Here is a 17,855-nt window from a genome sequence, read left to right on the forward strand (position 1 = left end):
CCTAATTTCAGAAAAATAGTTGGACGGTGGAACGGGCCTTACACATCTCGGTGGCCACAAAAGCTGCAGGCTCTACTGAAGAGACTCGGTAGATCGCTCGTGGAGGTTGTTTTCAAATACTGTCCCGGTCCCCGGAGATATCATCGACCCCTCTTCAGGCTTTTCACGTTCCTCGAGAGTCTGGACCTTGTTCGCGATAAAGGGGTTGCGAATAAAAGGAGCCTTTCAAAGTCAACCTAGAGGAGTAATTTTCGAAAACGATCCGGGAAACTCGAGCGTCGCTCGTCGAGAATTATTACAGCTTACGCGGCAGGTGTAGGTACTCCCGAGTACCTATCGCGAACGATTCGATGCCATTTATCGACAATTCGTTTCGCCAGCCCGAGCAAAGCTGCTTCGTGGAAAAGAAATTTGGCTCGTCGTGTGGCGCACGTGCGCCTCTGTGCCTGGCCACGAAGTACATATATCGAAGGAGACGGTTAGCAAAAGCTACCTCCCATGGGAGCCTCTCTCGAGTTACGAACACGAAGATCCCGCTTCCGTTACGAAAATAAAGCACGGCCGGGAGAAGCTCCGCGAACCGTATCACCTCCTCAACAAACAAGAAAGCCGAAAGTGTTTGATTGTGCTGCCAAAAGCTGTTGCGATTCTATTCGAGGCCCGCCGCCGAAACGGAAGTAAATCGGGCCCGTGTTAACGTCGAAAAGAAGAAGAAAGAACCAGAGGACGCGTGCAGGTCCCATCTAGTACTATCCCTTCTCTTTCACCGCCCAGGCGTGTATTCCTGACCGTCGTAAATTATGAATTATGATGGTTTCTTCGGTTTGCCTCCCCTTCTCGCTTCAGCCGCGTATTTCGCCTGTTCCATTTGCGAGTTCGTGAGAACAACGCAATTCTACTTTTAGAGTACAAGCGCGACACGTTCCCAGGCCTGCGGCTCCAATTTGAACGGTATTAGGCGCAGTTACAATTTAAGCCAGTGCTAGGCAGTCGGACATAAATTCCACCCCTGATCATTCGTGACACCCCCAACTGGGTAACTGCCAAGAGTCAGCGGTGGCAGTGGGGCGACGATATTGTTGGGAAGGATTCATGGAAGGACGTGTACGCGAAAACAGGTCAGCGAGGAATCCTACCGCCACGTGGGAACAACCCCAATACGCTCGATACAGCGTGAAAACGACAGCTGAATTACTGTAGATATTACTCAACTTACCTATTGATTTATGCTGCCGCCACGGCCTCCGCCACCCTCTCCTCCCATACAGAGCCGTTCAATTCTTTCCTCGTGCTTTGATCCCGGCTTCTTAGCCCAAGCTGCTCTGCTATTCCACTACGACATACCGTATCGAAGCACAAAGGGTTAATCTTCGAACGAGAGGAAACGCGCTCGCTGTGCCCGGTCCGAAAATTTACGGCGGCAGTCTCCCGAATCAGTCGATACTGGTTCCTCGACGACGAAAACGAATGAGCGCACGACGCCCGCCACCCTCGATCGTACGAGGCATTTTCCCCTGCGCGAGAGAAATACAAGAGAGGCGTGTAGAAGAACCGGGGGTTTCACCGACAGCGAGGAAAGTTCTTTCGAAGAAGGAAGGAAAAGGGCAGGTCGAGAAATAAGTCCATAGTCTCCCCGGGAGGTCCGACGTACAGAAGGATCCAGGACACGATAATGAGCCCTCGTTCTCGAATCAAGCCTGTCATTGTCAATTCGGCTATTCATCGCCATTGTATCGCATTATCCCCAACCATAGAATCCTGCGTGTTACCATTTCCATTCCCCCGTGTCGTCCTCTCCTACTTTCTTCCGATTACCTTCGACGCGCGGGGCGACCCTCGGCGCAGCTGGATCGGAGATTTTCTAACGATCTACGACGGGATTCGCTTCTAATTAGGCACCGGACCCGATTGAAGTTCGCCAAGAGGTCGCCGAAACTTCACGAACCTTCCATGAGGATTAACGAGGACGTTCGTGCGAACGCACAGTGGGGAAATTTTGCGATCTTATGGCCGAAACTACAGAAATGAAAATTTCGAACTTTACAAATCTAATACAAATGTCAATTGAAGAACTATATCCATTTTCGTGGTCAAAACCTGAAAACTTATTTTTAATATATAAAATTTGGCACTAAATTATCCGAAAAACAGCACTTACAAAAATTACGAACGATAAAGACTTTTTTATTATTTAAATTTATACACTTTTCTTTGTTAGAGCATGCCTCTGCTACAGTGCATAGCAGAAGGGTTATCGCTTCTGACGACAAACAAACATACATAATACAAACAATCAAACAGAGGATCGAAGCTGAATAAAATCGTTTAAAAAAGAATAAAAAGGTTTGTAATGTATAACATGTGAACAAGTCTCGGTCACAGTTATGTCGTATATTAGACAAGATACACTGGATCGTGTTTAAAAAATGCATATAATTACAAGATTAGCAACTATTAGCAATTAATAATTTCATTTATAGAATCAAAAGAGTCCAACGTAAAATAGGAATGAAAATCATTGCAGGATATTATGGGATTGATAACTATTTTATCTATTGAAAATTGATTCTTATACGAAAAGGTTATTTCTAAAACACTACTTTAAAAATTGTATAAATTACGTATTAAAAAGCGAAACACAATTATTCTAAGGACAAAAAGATATTTTACGCACCAGCAGGAATTGAATCCATGCCTTGAAATTATTTTCAGATCTTTGGATAACACAATACAAGTGTTTGAAGCAACTTGAAAATCTGGATTAATTCTTTGCGATCGATCTAACCTGACACGAACATAAACATTTGCGAGTCTATACGAGCTTTGTATTAAAACATTTAACAGTAAAATTGGTGGCATTTGATGCTCATATTAGTTCTTCAACTGACATTCGCATTTATTTTGTCGAACTGAAAAATTTACTTTTGTAGTTTTGGCCATAAAATCGCGAAACTTCCCCACTGTGGAACGGTTCAGCGACGTTGTATACTTCGTTATCGTTGCTCTCGATAGCAGGGGCTACTTCTTCTGTGGAGCATAAAAAACACACCAGTCACTGGACAGCAATCTATTTGATCCGCGCACCGTAACGGAAGGAAACCAGTGGTCGCATTGAGAAAGATGACTGCGACCGGGCATCCATTATCCGCAGAATGCTCGCGATCGATCGATTATCCTAAAAAATTAAGGGCAATGATTTCGCAACATCTCTTTCGGGCCGGGCCGCGCCATATGGCGCTCCGCTGCCAATGAGCGGGCGACGGGCGATCGATCGAGTCTCGCGCTTCGCATAAATACCCACGAGGAACTAATAATTCACCAAAAAGTGGTGGCGCGTAATGAGACGCAATTCGAGTTCCCCCGTGTTGTCAGCTTGTCCATTATCCTCGAAATTGCCCCGTGCAGGCCGCGTATGCCACTGTTACTGTCAACGTTCCACCTCGAATAATAAGTGCCCGCCGCCGTAATAACATCGACAGGATAAATGCCAGTGATAAGAGCCTGTAATTAGGTAGGCAGACTGGATTCTAGAGGGGTCCGCGTGCCGGCGCATTTCTCCGCGCCCCGTGTACAGTGCGCACCCCTCCCACGTTGGCCGAGAGGTGGTCAACCCTTGACGTATATTATAATGCAATGAGTAACGTAAGCGAACGTGGAACGCAGTGAATGCATAATATACTTTGAACCGGTGGCACGGGTCACGGCGATCATGGGCGGCCCGACGGGTAACGGAGTTCACGCTCTGTTAACTGGAAAGGGGTGGGTGGGTTTCCGTGCCGCTGCGGATGAACGACGGTTGTCAAGCAGCAATGACGTTACGTTTCTTTCGCCAGGCGTTGCCATTCGCGTTCGGGAGCTGACTGTAATTTTCCGGCTGATTTGTACGGAAATTTAAACCGCGCCATTTCTCGCGTTATCGACGTCGCGGCCACTGACACGGGTTGCAGGAGGAGAACGCATGTTTTACGCGGGCCAGTCCCTAACGAGACATTCGGACAATCGAAGCAGAAGCAGTGGGCTGGCTGGGCGTCGAGAGACAAGACCGACGACAGACCCTAAACCAAGGGGTAGCGAGAGTAAAATTATCTCCCGTCAGCCGCTGAACGAGAACGAGCAAGAAAAATTGTCGAGGAGCCAGGAGAAGGGGCGAGGAAAATGTCGATGCTGTGGGTTTTCCACCCGCTCCGACACCGCTTCCTCCGCCGCTAATTGGCGAGAATGATGCACGACCTTTATAATTGCCCGAACGACCCGAAGAAACCGAAGGATGATATGTTTCTTCCTCCCGCGGACTCTGCTCCACCATTTCTCGTTTTTCTCTCAATTTTCGTCCTCATCGGATTACCTTCTCCTCGCTTCGTTAGGCAGAATATTTTCGAGTAAAATGGGTCTCCTCTTAATTATTCGTAGGGGAAGCTCGATAGATAATCCTTTAGAAGAAGAATAAAAATAGGCGACTCAAGACAGCGATGGAAGCGGGTAAGGTCACTGAAGAGGCTGCTTTAATTAAGCCTTAATTAGCAGCCCTATTTCTCGACGAAGCGGCGGAGGTATCGAAGAGACTGAAGCGAAAACGGTAGCTCGAAAAATTCAGATTGGGAATGATACGAGCGTCCTGCTTATTGTTAGCATTGTTACAGTAAAGAGAGCGAAGAAAGGTAGGTTTCTCTGTGAATTTATGTCGCAGCATTATTCTCCGTTTCTTTCAACGAGATCTTGCAACCCAGGGAAAAACACCCCTTGGACGCGGAGGTTCTTTGCTCGCTTTAACGCGATGGCGTCACGGTGACCAACGAACGCATCTGCGATTGACTTTTTCGTGTCCATCTCGTACGTACGGGACGCGAAAATTTTCCGACGTTCAAAATTTGGCAAGATCCATTCGCGAAGAACAAATAATTCGACCACTGTTGAGATGCACACTGTGTTCGAGGGGAGGAAGATCGTTGGAATTGTTTCGCAGACACCTATGGACGGGGCAGGTCTGCAAAATTTAACGCGAATTACAGAACACGCTCAAATACTAGCGGCTCCTCTTCTCTTCGAAAAGAACGTAACCGTCTCTCGGTAGAAACGATCCAGCGGCGCGGCGGTCTGCAGAACCCCAAATCTCTTTCATCATCCTTAATCGAATGTCTTCACGGTGGCCGATGGCCACTACATGTCTGCGTTTAGTTCCTACGTGCCGTACTTAGGGACGAGTTGCTCCTCTCCTCGATTCCCGACGAGTGTCGCTTTCTACGGCTAGATTTAAGGCGTCACGGAACATTAACGTGTCGCTGTACGGCACCCTTCGACAGTCACCGGCAGCGGCGGCACCCGACGAGAGGCAAATTTCAAAGAGGAATTCGGAAGTCGGTCGTTAGGTAATTATCGTAAATTCACGACTTTTTCACCGCGGCTATTGTGGCCTTCCCGAGACGTGGGATAAATGTCCTGACTGCTTTTCCCCGAGATCGCCTAATCCCGATCTGGAGATGTCGATCCGGGGAAAAGAGCGTCAGGATTTTAAGAACCCAAACACCCCAAGTCGAAACAGTTAGGCGAGGAAATGTCCCGTTGTCGAAGCATCGTTTCGCTTCCGAGCGTGACTTGCAGTCAAGGCTTACGAGCCCACAGAAGCGAGTTTAATGCAGTGCCAAACGCACTGCCGCTGGAGTAAATCGAGAAAATCGACAGTCATGCTTGCGGACAATCGCGAAAGCGTCATTGTCGACCTGTAGAATTACGGGACGATGACGAAGAAGTTTTCGCTGAAATCCCAGAATCGCCGTGGGGGATCACGAGGAGCTCGAGTAATTTCACCGAATCTAAGCAGCAGTAAGGACTGTCTAATAAGGGAAGATCCCGAACCCGAAAATTTAAAAAATTCTGAAACTTCGTGGATATGTAGGGAATTTCCTCCTGATTACAGCGCAATTTATGTTTGCTGCCAAAATTCACTCGAAGGTAGTGAAATTAACCCCTGAAAATTCGGCTATTTTCCGATTTTCTGTTATAACTCGTGAACAGTAAGAGATAGAAAAAAAGTTTCAAGACAAATCTTACTTCTTTCAAATAGATCTAGCATTTGGTAAAAAAAAATATTTTACAGTTCACGAATTATAACACAAAATCGGAAAATAACCAAATGTTTCAGGGGTGAATTACACCCCGTCAAAGTGAATTTGGGCAGCAAACAAAAATTGCATTGTAATCAGGAGGAAATTCCCTACATATTTACAAAGTTTCAGAATTTTTCGAATTTCCGGGTTGTAAGTGTCTACAACGAGAGGTCGTGGACATTTTACGCCACCTTCGATGTCGGAACATTTATCCAACATATGTCAAAGAAATGTACGAGATCAAGCGACTTGATCGCGTCGCACGGGTACCGGTAGGAGGTACACCACGGACCGTGAAGGAAGAAAAGGGCAGCCGGGAATATGGAAATGTATGAACAATACCTTGCAGGATAGTTGCCCAGAGCGACGCGTATGGAAGCTACCCGAAGGGTCGTCGGTCACGCTGGTCAAAACTGCATCTGTGCTTTCCCCAAGCTCCCGAAGTTGGGCAGCCTGTAACGCAAAAGGAAACAATGAAATCAGCCGATCATCCCTGATAAATCGAGCTTCATTTTTCCACGATTATACGAGAGGCTACTTTCGGTGACTCGGTGAAGCGTTTATGAAAGAACCGACTTCCTCGAGCACCCGACTCCCGAATTCTTTCGCAGATCCGCAGGCTTTATCGGGGTTGTCGCGTCGGGCTGACAAGGGAAGGAGACAACAGGAACAGAGGAAGGCGGGAGAGCGGAGGACAAAGGCGACAGGAGAGAACAGCGTGTCTCGGAGGCACGGCGCGGCGCAGCGACTCTCTCGAGGAGAAAGAGGATGACAAAGACACGGCAGAGTGTCCAGACCCGGTCATAATTTTCCTTGGGCGACGGCCCGACGCACGACGTGTACGTGTCACCGCGTCGCGACGCACTCGTCCGTCTCATCGCGACTGCAACACCAAAAACAAATGCTGCGGCTGCCTTATTGCCACTTCCAAGCCGGGGATTCCTCCGTTTTTCGGTCCAAATGGAAGCTGCGCTCCCCATTCGCCTCTTGCAAGCTCTTGGGATTCGTGGGCGTAAAAATTACAGCGAACATTTAACGAGTTTCGAACGGAACTGTTACGGTGGCTGAGAGCTGGGTGTGCTTGATCAGCCGCTAGCGGACGTCCGCGCCGATGGAGGCTGAATTCACTCTGGGGTGAACTAATGCGTGGCGGGATGGCTTCTCCTATTTATTCCGTGGAAAATAATTCGGTGTAAGCGGGCGTCGAAAGCGAGTAGAGAATGAACGCGCGCACAGCCGCGTTTTATTGGGCCAGCACGGTTGACAGCAAGAGTGACTGCGCTCGTAAAAGCCTCGTATAAATAAAATCGCCGGGAATATAATTGTTGCCGTGAGCCAGCAACGTTCGTTCCACGACGAACTGTACGCGTGTATAACGCGGTCAGCTGTCGACACTCCGTTCTCCAGCTTTTAATGCATCTTTGCGTCGTTTCTCCTATAACGTAGGCACTACCTTCCTCATCGTCTCGAATTCTTCATCCGATCTATCGCGTTCAGACGTGGCACGAATTTGACGCGGCACGATCTTTGTCGGATTTAATTTAAAGTTTCTCACTTCGGGAACAGGGAGTAGATACGTCGCGTAACTTTTTCTTCGCAAAGTATTCGGCTACCTTGCCGGTCAGAGATCTCTTAGGCTGGAGGGAACTCGCCTTTCTGTTAATTCGAATCAGAAGTAGGAATTAAGAAGCACGTGTCCCGAGAAAAGTGGAAGGAAGTTCGGTAAGCTAGAGAAAGGATCGGGGCTGCCGCGTTAAGGCGAAATTGTTACTCGACACTCTTGTGTAACGAGAGCCGAGCCGCGGCCATGAAGAAGACCAATGTTCCGGCGCATAAAGGGCCACGATTCAACCGGTCCCTGAAAATCGAAACCACCATGACGCCGGCGCCTGCACATTTTACCCCGCTTCTACCGCAAACCGCTTAGAGTTTAGAGCTTGACTTACGACTTACGGAACTTAACGTTGCACTGCGTTCGCTCGAGAGCTGAAACGTTGACTGCAGCCTCGAGGAAGCCGCGGTGCGGTCTGTCGGCCTCGCGAAAAGAAAAGAGGGAATACCCTTCCGATATCCCCGGGAATAGAACGATTATCGCGGACGACGCCTGACATTTCTGGAGAACCCGACCGCGTGCACACGTGTCTTTTTAACCCCGGAGGATTCCATCCAGAAAACGCCAAAGGCCCATGGTGTCGTTTAGAAACCAATGAGCTTCTAATGAAGGTGGAGCTTGACGAGGAAATCTCCACCTACTCTTAAAATGCTCTGTTTCTCTCCTCTCCTGCGTGCGTGTCTCTCTGCGTAAAAGGCAGAACGAGACGGGGGAAGAGAGGGCGGGAGACGAGGGGGAGGAACGAAGAGGAGAGACAAATGAAGAGGCTGAGGAGGAGATCTTCGAGTACGTTTTAACTCGGCCAAGTCAGTTGGCATCCCGCCGCACCGACTAATGTGATGGCTTCGTTCAAAAACCGTTCCCGTCCCGATTTCTCCGCGAAATCGATCGGTCAGTTGTGACTTACGCCCCGACCCAAGTGAAACCAACATCGCCTCCTCGAACGGGGGCACTGCCGCAATCGAACCCGATCTCCGTATAATTTCCCAGTGGGTGATTACTGTGCAAACTTTCGTCCGTAAACTTTGCCATCGGGGTCGTACGCCCGCCGCGCGCCGAACTTTTTTCCCGCAAAGTGTTGGCCACGGAGACTCTGCCTCAGAACTCGAGGCGCGGTCCAACAACTTTTACAATCCGTCGACTTAAAACCAGACCACCTACGCTGTATAACACACACTCGAGTGTCCTTAGAGTTGTAGAAAGCAAGATCATATAGATCGAGCGAAACACTCTTCCACGGAGCGATCGATTTATAGATCGATACAGGAGACTGTGGGAAATCTGGACTCTTCGAAAGTCACGGGCATGCAGAATCAATTTCAAGCAGGCAGCAAGGACTGATTCTACAAGCGGGAATTGGTATTCGCGCGCCATAACAACTGGGCTACCAGGCTTTCCTTTATTCCACCTAATTTACATGCACGTGATTGGTATGCGGCGCGAAGGGTGAAAGGTGCGCGTTCGCCCCTTCTCGCAAGGGCTTCGGAAACTGAAACGAATCGTAATTGATCGCGACGCCCGGCGAAATCTGAATCGTGACCATCGATAATATATTCAGTGGTAAATCACCGCTGAATTCTTTATAGTGAAAAGTCGCGAGTACGTGAGTGAGTTTTAAGCGTGACCAGGGGAACTGCTTAAATCTAACGGATTAACTAACAACCGTGTTGAGAACGTACGGGAATCGGTTATTCCGAATAGCAGGGAAGAAAGCGCTCCCGTAATATTCTTGGGCAACTAACAAAATATTGGTCTAGTGGTGGTAAACACATTGAGGCGGGCTTGGCCGGCACGTGGCACGTGAGCTTAATTGCTCCGTTACGCTTCACCTCGGCAATGCTTCAATTAACATTTTCCGATGCAAATTACGCATGAAAGCCCCTCCTCGTCCATCATCAACCCCCGTAAATAATCGTTACGTCCCGTTGGACGATACGGCGGCACTGTCGAACCCATAAAGCGCTCGTTTCCGGGGCTTGAGGCACAAGGAATGTCACTCTGCGATTCGTTGGACGCCTCGTTGACGAGATTATCAGCAGGCAGCGTCTACTTGGGCGCATTGAAATAATCTAGCTTGAAAAGCTGCGATTCCAAAGGGGCGAGTGAGCGCCGCTACGAAAGGGACGTTGGTCGATGCTCTCGATTGGGCAAACCAATCGTGGAAACGGAGAGAAAATGCTGTGCGCCAATTCGGAAGAGGAGGGAAACAACGGTGTGATAGTTTCGCAGGTCGCAAATCCTCACGCGCCGCAAGATTTCACGGTATCGCGGCTTCTGTCGACACCGACTCATTCACTGGGTGAGAGGCTTTTTAACGACATAAGCAGGGTAGTTAGATGTTATCTTTCCGTAGCAGGCCGATAGCCCACGGTGCGAACGAGTGAGGCAAATTACTGTAATTGCCCCCATCGCTTACGTAATTCTCTGTACTCCGCGTTTACATAATGCGACGAGAATTGCCGACTGTGCTTGAGGATCGTGCGTTTCTCAGAGGCAGACAACCGGAATGTATCCTCGACGAGTTTCCATGTTTCATCCACGGTCCACGATGCATTTGATTTCATCGAAATCACGCATTTCCAGTCATGCTGTTCGCGTTACGCCGCTTTGATGAATGCTCACGCACAGTGGAGTCATTCAAGAATAGCCACGCTTCTGTAGCTTCTGCTCCTTCCCGTTTTCTTTTTCTGGACGCGTTACTTCTTTATCGCGGGCGGCATCTCGAATCATCCTGCCTCAGTTCTCGTTCTTTTTCCACGCGGCAATGTTTCGCTTTTCTAGCCCGCTGTCGTAAAAGGAACGATCGGAGTGGGGACGATGCTGGCGGAGGCGATGATATTGTCTTAATAGTTACAATTTACAGAGTGCAACGAGAGCTCTTCGACGGCCGCGAACAGGAGGCCTAGGAGAAGTAGAACGACTTTTTCGGCGCAACAATTGGCTGCTTTGGAGAGGGTGTTCGAGAGAACGCACTATCCTGACGCTTTCGTTCGAGAGGAACTAGCAACGCGGGTGTCCTTGTCGGAAGCCAGAGTCCAGGTAGCGATACTACATCCTTAAACTTAATTTGTATTATAGTGTGCGAAATTTACTTTCCCTGGATGTGAAAACGATGCGACTGGAAGACAGAGGATTATTGAGAAATTCACTGGAATAATTGTGAGTACATAGAGACGAGGATTGACGGGATAAAAAAGAAATCGCTGACCTTAGATGCGGTAGGATCTTTTGAAGGAGACCTCCGCTTCGTAGAGGAGAAGAATGTCCGTCAGAAAAAGTATCGTACCGTTGGTGGGCCAGGTCCACATGTGTTCCTCGAGATTATGGTGGATAGCGGTAAAAGGACAGACGGACGGACGGACGGGCGTACGTGAAGGGAGAAGAGAATGAAGGGAAAAAAGGGAGGGACGGAGGTCGCGGATAGCTAGGCAGAAAATCGGAGGAGACAGGTTGTCAGAGCAAGGAGCTATGATTAGCTTGGCGGGATGGCGGGATAGTTGCGTCGTTCCAGCAGCATCTGCGCTTGGCATACGGCGTAGCCCGTAGCGTATGATGCGCCGCACCGCGCCGAGCCGCGCATGCAGCACGTGTGTGCTGGCTCTCACACGGCCGCGGTCGTGCGGAGAGCACACTTTTGCTCGTGTCGATCCATCCACTGCTGGCTATTGCCACTACATCCCGCGTCTCCCTCGTCGGCCACGGATGTCTATCCGCCTGTCTGCGAACCGCACGCCTGCCAGCAGCCGTCACGCTGTTCCGTCTTCCTTCACCGCATCCCTTCTCGCCTTCGTTCCTCTGATTCGTCTCCTCTTCTTCTTCTTCTCTCATTCTCCACCGAACAAACTCTCTCTTTTTCTCCATCCTCAAGAAACCCAGAAAACACCACAGGAACCTTGTCCCTAAGGTGTTTGAAGGAGTCGTCTATCAACGCTAAGTCGCAGTCGCGCTGTCTCTTAACTTCACCGTCTAACCGCCAATCTTCCCCGCAGGTATGGTTTCAGAATAGACGCGCGAAATTCCGCCGGAACGAAAGAAGCTCCGCTATCAATCGGGGTGTCTCCTCCGCCAGGGAGATGGAGACGACGTTACCTTTACGACCTATCCGAGTAACGCACACGCAGGAGACCACCACTGAAAGCTTGCAGACGCCTCAGGTGGCACAGTATCCGTACAGCGACTACTGGAGATCCTCGCAACACTATGCCTCTATGCAAGCTAGCACAACCTGCCACGGGTTTATCAATGGTAATTTGGGAAACGTGAATCTTCCTCCTTATCATCAATCGGAGGTTCACGGGGGACTGGAGGGTTCTACGATGAACGGCCTGAACGCGTTAAGGTTCAGAACGCATCCGTACGGAACCGCGTACCCCGCCATGCACGCGAGCATGTAACATTCTCTTTATCGAACCGAATACCGAATGCGTACTATCGCGACGTATCGTCACACTTATCGGTAATGCCACATGGTATCTCTCCAGCGATAGCTTAATATCCAATACCAAAGCTTTTAATTAATTACGTAAGATGACGCATAAGTACCGAGATAATAACAAGAGCAGGGCCCAATCGGTCGGATCCGATTACACGGATCTTAGAGTTTAAGCACCAAATACAGGGTAATGAAAGTAACTCGTAATGTTATTTTGTAGGACTGATGTAGCTTAATAAACCATACAAATCGTAAATATATTCTTACCGATACAAGAAATATACGCAGACACTCTAGGTCTACGAAATCGATAGTTAGAATACAGAATACAAAGATTGAATTGCGGAAGAATGGGTCGTTTACTTGTTGCGGCATGGAACATCGAAAAATACAGTCGTAAAACAAGTACGATTACTCGTACATACACAGTACGCAAATATTGGCACAAAATTAGAATACCAATTTTATAGATGTATTGGTCACATTCCTGTCTGTTATAACACTAGACGAACTATAATCACGTAAAAAGGTTTCAAAAATGTGTTCTCACTTATGCTAATTGTCCGTCCAAAATATTCTTTGATAAACAAGTAGCTCTCTACTGCTACACAGTCACTTGTACATTTTGCACGGCGTTGCTCCAGTCCACTTTCGACGGAACCAAATAGAACGCAGGAGCTATTGTACTGCCGCAAGGGCATTGGCTACCCGCTATCCAACTAAACGAGCCCAGCTTCGTGCCGCATTTCGGGCAGTTCAACTTTCCCTCGACATTGTGGGTTATATCGGGCATCCAAGCCAGTGGCTCCACGAACAATATTTTAGTACAAAATTCTGGAGGTGGCTGGTCCTCCTTCTTCGGTGGTTCCAAGGGCTCTTGCAAACCTTTTGATTGCTTGGTCGTCCTTTTCGAACTTATGTGCCTCCAGATTTGTTTCTGCCTCGGTGTGTGCGGTAAGACGTTACTCGCACTGGCCACGATCCTTCGACATTTCTTACAGCGATAGACCGTAGGCTCCGGACGTACCGTGGTAAGAGCCGGATCTGGCTTTATCAGCTCCGCACAGTTCTTCGGCAAAATCTTTGCTTTTCGAACTTTGTCCGCAGCGATCTGCAACCTATACATCTTGAACTGCACGTTAGTATTGTCTATTTCGAATCCCATCTCTTCGTAAAGTTTCAACTGGGCCTGAAATCCTGCATTAGGTCCGACAAAACGTCTGATCTCTTTTATCATTTCGAACGTGTCGTAGAAACTCTTCCCTTTCTTTCTCATCAAATATGCAATTACTAATGTAGCCGATCTGGAGACACCGAAATAGCAATGCACTAGTATGTTACTATTTGATTCTAAAGCATGGTCTATAAATTCGTAAGAATCCCCGAAGTGCGTTAAGAGATCCTCGCGTGGCATGTCAGTGACTTGAATGTATTTTATATTCAAAGTTGGTAAGAACTCTTGGATCTTCCTAGGTAAAGGACAAGAATCTACGGTAAGTATATAGTTTATTTTAGTTTCTTTCAGCCAGTCTATGTCTGTGGCGGCTGTCAGATTCCCAAGAAATAAACCAGGGATAATTTCATTGTAACTGGAAGGACCAGCGTCAAAATCTTCTCTAAGTAATTTATCAGCAGCTTCTTGCGCCATACTGATTATTCTGGAATTAAAAACAAAGCTGCGGGACGCACCTTCAATTCTAACCAAGTTCATTCCTCAATTACAACACCAATAAATACACGCACACGAATTGTATTAACTACACAATTTTACTAGCAGTAAAAAACTTAATAAATTATATGTCGTAAAAACTTGCATACAAATTAAAAGATTCGATCTCGCGCGATAGAACGGAGAATGTTGCAAATGTATCGAGTCATGTTTCTCTGGCATGCTTTAAGTACGAATTAAATCTATTGTTACCTCGCTTAACAATACTTTAAAATCATGAAATTATTCTACGAATGTTCTTCTATAAGTAAATCGGAGTAACATTTTCATTTCTTTGCGATGTAAACAATTCTCTTGTTTAATAAACGTCGCTTCTCTCGAGGAGGATCAATGAATTTCAAACTTCATTACTGGCACACATTCTGCACGTGTTTCACTACATCGCACTCACGATTATATCCAAGTATATTTATTTACTGTTTATACAAAACATAAAACAACAAAAAAGCTAATGTATTTCTCGTTCGTGATACAAGATCAAGAAGAAGCTTCTAGTTCTTATCACATCGGTGCGATGGCGCTTCGGTGCGACATTTTTTATGGTTCTGTTCTAAAGTTAAAGATTGAATTCGCTACAAAATACTTGACTCTTTTTCCAATTTTTCAAAGACATTTGATACTCATTAAGGAATCCCATGCATTACCACTGTCAAAGAATTGTACTTGTAACATTGCCACGTAGAGACACAACAGATTTAAACAATTCTTTTACTGTGTCGTCACAACCGTATGGTTCTTTAATGGAAATCGTCTTAACGTGTGAAACACATTGTGACACAATAATAATCTTTTAATTATCATTTTATTATTACCAATAAAACATGTTTTTTTAAATACGCATACGAAGTCAAATATTTACCATTATTTTCTTCAAACGTCCCTGTAAATATACACGATTGCTTGAAAGTACACATCGTTCGCCACCACTAAACACTTACTGTAACACACAATCAAAGTTTTGAAATATCGAAGTATCAATCGAATAACCTTTTAATGAATTTAAGAAGAGATATTGGGCAAATTTGTTTTACTAATTCGTCGATTTAAACCAATGAAATTCTACTGGTTGGAAGGTGATCGTAGAATTAAGGAATAACATTCATACTACTTGGATATTTGAATTCCGAAAAATGTTACTGCGAATAAAAGCGTTTCGAAAAGGAGGAAAAGAAATGAAGGGAAAACAAAACGTAAGGTGGGGAAGTTTGATGGCAATTAAAAATATAAATGTAATTGTAATAGTATGCAGATGTTTGTACTTTCGAAAAGATTGCGGAATAAGCTGTTCGACCACGTACGCCGGAAGTGACGCGGTACCTCGATCTTCCACATCATTCGGAAGAGTTGCAAGAATATCGGTCGCACAGTTGTGCAGGGCTACTGTGCCTGCCCGTTTCGTGTTCCTCTGGTCTTCTCCCTCTCTCTGTCTCTCTCCTCTCTCTCTCTCCTCTCTCGTCCCCTCTTTCTCGCGCCCGTTTCCTCCGTCTCCGTCTATTCTCTTTTCTCTTTTCTGTCGGTGCCACTTGCGTACGCGCACGTGCGTAGATGTGAGTGTATGGGTTATTTTTTGATTTTTGAATAAAACAAGATGCTGATCTCGCAGGAGGTGGTCTCAAAAGCGGAAGAAATTGCTGATCAGGTGAATTTACAGGCCGGCGTGCCTGACTTTATTTTCATTTACATATATAGATTTGTTTTCGTGAAGAAACTTGTAACAAACCAGCAGAAATCCTGTAGGAACACAGGTGTACTCCTGTCAACGTCATCGTGCCACGGTTACTTATGTACATCCACATATTTTAATTCCAATTTCTACTTCCCCCGACTGTTCGTTGACGTGCAAAGCTTTCAACGTTATTAAATGTTGCAAACTAACTGATACTGTTGCTTGTATGTCACAAGATTAAAGGTTATGCATCGTCGAAGAAATATATATAACGAGTAGTTAGTGTCCCTCCCGATTCTAGTTTCACCTCAACATAATTATAATTCCAATCAATATCTTTCCCATTATCTATGTAATACGTACCATATTTATCGGTAAAATCTTGTATTTCGATCCGAATACAGAGCACACTAAGTCCCTAAGAATTAAATAAAAGAGAAGAAAAAATACCTGTGCTATTTATTATACGAATTTTTTATGATCATTCAATTTCTCTTCTTATATAATGCTCTCTTCACTGTGAGCAGTATTTCTGACATATATTTACCATTCGCTTTCACAGGCCTACTTTGGTTCTTCATTGTGGCATCAAGAAATGTTTATGTGTTGAAAATTTTATTGATCAGTTTACGAGTGAAATTTAATATTAGACTTCGAACACGGGCCGCTATTCTAGTTGTTATATTTTCTTACGATAACAGGTAATCCGCAATGGGAAGTATATATTGCCGACTCTTGCAAGACTCTGTCTGATAGCCACATTTTTAGAAGATGGAATGAGAATGTGGTTTCAATGGTCGGAACAAAGAGAATTTATGGACAGTACATGGAGTTGCGGTACCTTCCTGGCTACAACCTTTGTCCTGGTTAATTTAATTGGACAGCTCGGCGGTTGTGTGATGGTTATCGGAAGATGGAAAGTCAGCTATGCCTGTGGAATCTTGTTCTTCATAGTGGTTCTACAAACATTGGCTTACAATATCTTGTGGGACATAACGTTTCTGTTCAGAAATTTGGCACTGATAGGGGCACTCCTTCTGGTTCTGGCCGAATCCAGAGTAGAAGGAAGATCTTTGTTCGCTGGAGTGCCCAGTCTTGGAGATAACAAGCCTAAGAATCTGCTACAGTTAGCTGGCAGAATTTTATTGGCGTTCATGTTTACGACATTAATTCGCTTCGAAATATCGTTCCTTCAAATTATGCAAGATATTCTTGGAAGCATTTTAATGGTCTTGGTGACTATCGGATACAAGACTAAACTGAGCGCATTGTTGCTGGTCTTATTATTATCCGCGCTCAACCTGTACCACAATGCATGGTGGGCCATTCCAGAATATAAAGCACTTAGGGACTTCCTAAAATATGACTTCTTTCAGGTACAAATTCTTTAAGCGTATATCTTTTTGCTTACTCGATATTCGTCGTGTTTGTTTGCGAGAGAAATTTATAACAAGTGTATTTGCTTGCAGACATTGTCAGTCATTGGTGGCCTTTTAATGATAGTCTCCTTGGGTCCTGGAGGTGTGTCGATGGACGAACACAAGAAAGAGTGGTAAATGTTACAGTATCGGCCGAACGTGTATCATTACATTGTCGTGATCATTAAGTAAAAACAGTCTCCCATTCCTGTTCCTTTCCACGCTCAATGAAGACTACAATAAGTTTATCATCCATTAGACAGAAAGGCTATAGTGTACATTCACTTTGAATTATACAATTTGGGTAAAGGCATTGTTCAGGTATCAATTAAGGGGTGTACTCTAAGATGTCAGAAATTAAAATACACGGGATTATCGAGATAAATACAACAAAAAAATCTTCAGCATAGTAATGTTAAGATAAACAGAAAAGAAGACACCATCAAGACTAATTTATATTACGAATAACTGCATTGTACATATGACACTGCGTTTATTAAGGAAAACGAAATATATTTTTTCTGTGTGTTTTTAATTTTCTCTCACTATGTTTAATCTTGAATCCTGGTTGGATTTACACGCATGATTTTAATATGCCAATGTCTTCTTCCATATATGTTACAGTTATGTTACTTTATTAAATTTGTAAAAGATAGAGCAATGAAAATACCAAGTCTCCAAGATTTTTATACAATTAAATTATTGTAAATAAATATTCCATTTCAGATATTTCTCGTTTACAATTATTTCTACGATCTGCACTTAAGAAGTAATTACTGTTAATTGTCAGATCTAGAGTCTCCCAGTAATAAGCTTCATTAAAATAGACTGATCTGAAAATAGCCAGTAGGTAAATGTACAGGATCGAAGTGGTAAACGACTAGTACCATTTAC

At 45.6% G+C, this 17,855-nt stretch overlaps 4 protein-coding genes across 8 annotated transcripts in view; 2 read left to right on the forward strand and 2 right to left on the reverse strand.

Annotated features, from left to right (window-relative positions):
* Positions 1-15,085, reverse strand: part of Psgef (Protostome-specific GEF) — a 36,852-nt gene extending 21,767 nt beyond the window's left edge. For both annotated transcript variants that reach the window (XM_076817739.1, XM_076817741.1), the window contains exon 1: positions 14,737-15,085. In XM_076817739.1, the coding sequence (XP_076673854.1) occupies positions 14,737-14,791 (55 nt within the window). In that variant the 5' untranslated portion in view covers positions 14,792-15,085. The remainder of the gene's footprint in view (positions 1-14,736) is intronic.
* Positions 9,536-12,494, forward strand: LOC143372000 (uncharacterized). 2 transcript variants are annotated; one of them, XM_076817772.1, is made up of 4 exons: positions 9,536-10,015; positions 10,580-10,755; positions 11,706-11,961; positions 12,369-12,494. In XM_076817772.1, the coding sequence occupies exons 1-4, from the start codon at positions 9,850-9,852 to the stop codon at positions 12,377-12,379; spliced, it is 609 nt and encodes a 202-aa protein (XP_076673887.1). In that variant the 5' UTR covers positions 9,536-9,849; the 3' UTR covers positions 12,380-12,494. The 2 variants fall into 2 exon arrangements, with proteins under 2 accessions (XP_076673887.1, XP_076673886.1); XM_076817771.1 differs by lacking the exon at positions 12,369-12,494 and having other exon boundaries at positions 9,550-10,015; positions 11,706-12,242.
* Positions 12,337-14,655, reverse strand: Mkp-4 (dual specificity protein phosphatase MPK-4). Of its 3 annotated transcripts, none has more exons than XM_076817762.1 (2): positions 13,967-14,655; positions 12,337-13,806 (listed from the first exon to the last, which is right to left on the reverse strand). In XM_076817762.1, exon 2 carries the CDS (start codon positions 13,794-13,796, stop codon positions 12,753-12,755), a length of 1,044 nt encoding a protein of 347 aa, XP_076673877.1. In that variant the 5' UTR covers positions 13,797-13,806; positions 13,967-14,655; the 3' UTR covers positions 12,337-12,752. The 3 variants fall into 3 exon arrangements, with proteins under 3 accessions (XP_076673877.1, XP_076673878.1, XP_076673876.1); XM_076817763.1 differs by having other exon boundaries at positions 12,337-13,824; positions 14,070-14,654; XM_076817761.1 differs by having other exon boundaries at positions 14,070-14,652.
* A 163-nt stretch (positions 15,086-15,248) lies between the features above and the next one.
* Surf4 (Surfeit locus protein 4) lies at positions 15,249-17,690 on the forward strand. Its single transcript, XM_076817770.1, has 3 exons — positions 15,249-15,516; positions 16,245-16,919; positions 17,013-17,690. The coding sequence occupies exons 1-3, from the start codon at positions 15,466-15,468 to the stop codon at positions 17,097-17,099; spliced, it is 813 nt and encodes a 270-aa protein (XP_076673885.1). The 5' UTR covers positions 15,249-15,465; the 3' UTR covers positions 17,100-17,690.
* The last annotated feature ends 165 nt before the right edge of the window (positions 17,691-17,855 follow it).

The sequence above is a fragment of the Andrena cerasifolii genome, chromosome 8, assembly GCF_050908995.1.
Source record: "Andrena cerasifolii isolate SP2316 chromosome 8, iyAndCera1_principal, whole genome shotgun sequence".
NCBI lineage: Eukaryota > Metazoa > Arthropoda > Insecta > Hymenoptera > Andrenidae > Andrena > Andrena cerasifolii.

Excerpts from the sequence above, each read along its gene's own strand:
- LOC143372000 (XM_076817771.1), top strand. The coding sequence starts at position 9,850 with ATGCTCTCGATTGGGCAAACCAATCGTGGAAACGGAGAGAAAATGCTG. Across the intron at positions 10,016-10,579 it reads GACACCGACTCATTCACTGG|AGTGCAACGAGAGCTCTTCG; the intron begins GTGAGAGGCTTT and ends TACAATTTACAG. Across the intron at positions 10,756-11,705 it reads TGTCGGAAGCCAGAGTCCAG|GTATGGTTTCAGAATAGACG; the intron begins GTAGCGATACTA and ends TCTTCCCCGCAG.
- Surf4 (XM_076817770.1), top strand. The coding sequence starts at position 15,466 with ATGCTGATCTCGCAGGAGGTGGTCTCAAAAGCGGAAGAAATTGCTGAT. Across the intron at positions 15,517-16,244 it reads CGGAAGAAATTGCTGATCAG|GTAATCCGCAATGGGAAGTA; the intron begins GTGAATTTACAG and ends TTACGATAACAG. Across the intron at positions 16,920-17,012 it reads TAAAATATGACTTCTTTCAG|ACATTGTCAGTCATTGGTGG; the intron begins GTACAAATTCTT and ends ATTTGCTTGCAG.
- Mkp-4 (XM_076817762.1), bottom strand. The coding sequence starts at position 13,796 with ATGGCGCAAGAAGCTGCTGATAAATTACTTAGAGAAGATTTTGACGCT.